The sequence below is a fragment of the Perkinsus marinus genome (assembly GCF_000006405.1).
Source record: "Perkinsus marinus ATCC 50983 genomic scaffold scf_1104296970370, whole genome shotgun sequence".
Lineage (NCBI taxonomy): Eukaryota > Perkinsozoa > Perkinsida > Perkinsidae > Perkinsus > Perkinsus marinus.
In genome coordinates, this window is record NW_003202482.1 from 1 (window position 1) to 980 (window position 980).

Sequence of the window (980 nt, forward strand, 5' to 3'; positions counted from 1 at the left end):
AGTTTTCCTTAGAATCACCATATTGTGACTAACACATGTAGTTGACCATCTTCATATTATTCTCTCACACTGGTTGTTATTATTTCAATGAATTGTTCGTCAGGTGATAATGTCGAATGTGTTTATATTCCAAGACCTTTCCCGGAGCAACTTCTCACGAGTATGAGTGATCCTGGTGCTCACAACGCGGAAGGACAAGTGTTGTTCTCGCCTGAGTAAGTAGTTTTGATACCACTCCTCGGGAAATTCATGGTGGTCTTGTTCAGGTTTGTCGAGAACATCACTACAAATGCTTGTAATGGTATTATGAAGTCTGTAAAGGAAGCCGTTGATAAAGAAGCTGAGGAGAAGGGCGTCAGCACTCACTATGTTGTCAGACCTCCCAGCAATAATGTTAAAGTAGGTGTTCACGAGTGTGGTTATTCGCGTTGTTGAATTTGGTATTCGTTGGGGAATGTTGAACTAAGGATTCGTGACTGTAGTTCTTGTGGAACTTCAAACTAACTTTACCAGTGTTGTGGATATATTTAAGAATATGCATTTATGAGTGTGATTGTTATTGTTGTGGAATTTTATCGAAGGAGGAATTTATAAGTTTGATTATTTGCGCTGTGGATAATTTTGAAGTAGGAATTAGTGACATATTGTTCTCGTTTTAGAATGTGAGAACGTTGAGATTCATGAGTGTGATTATTCGCGTTAAGATTCGTCATGAATGTGATTATTATTGTTGTGTTATGTGTGTTCTCGCCTTAGGTTGAGCTCGCCCGGTACGTTCGTGATTCTCTGTCCAACTACGTAGTTGTTGGTCCCAGTAGTGATTGCACTGGTAGAATGGGTCAGTGGCTCGCCAGGTAAGATAATGAAGTTCTTCTTGTCTGTGAGTTGAATCGATGTGTTCTCACGTCTGTACGTGGCGCTAGTGTTATTGTTGTGCGTGATAGTTGCACGCATGCCCCGGAGTGGTAGATCAATTTCAA

General features: G+C 40.6%; 1 protein-coding gene across 1 annotated transcript; it reads left to right on the forward strand.

The window, feature by feature from the left end:
• Nucleotides 1–162: 162 nt before the first annotated feature.
• On the forward strand, nucleotides 163–854 carry Pmar_PMAR022456 (hypothetical protein; the record flags this gene model as incomplete). The annotated part of the gene is made up of 3 exons (XM_002767627.1): nucleotides 163–215; nucleotides 267–399; nucleotides 757–854. Coding segments are annotated over 3 exons (284 nt in total), but the record flags the coding sequence as incomplete, so codon positions are not given.
• Between the last annotated feature and the right edge of the window lie 126 nt (nucleotides 855–980).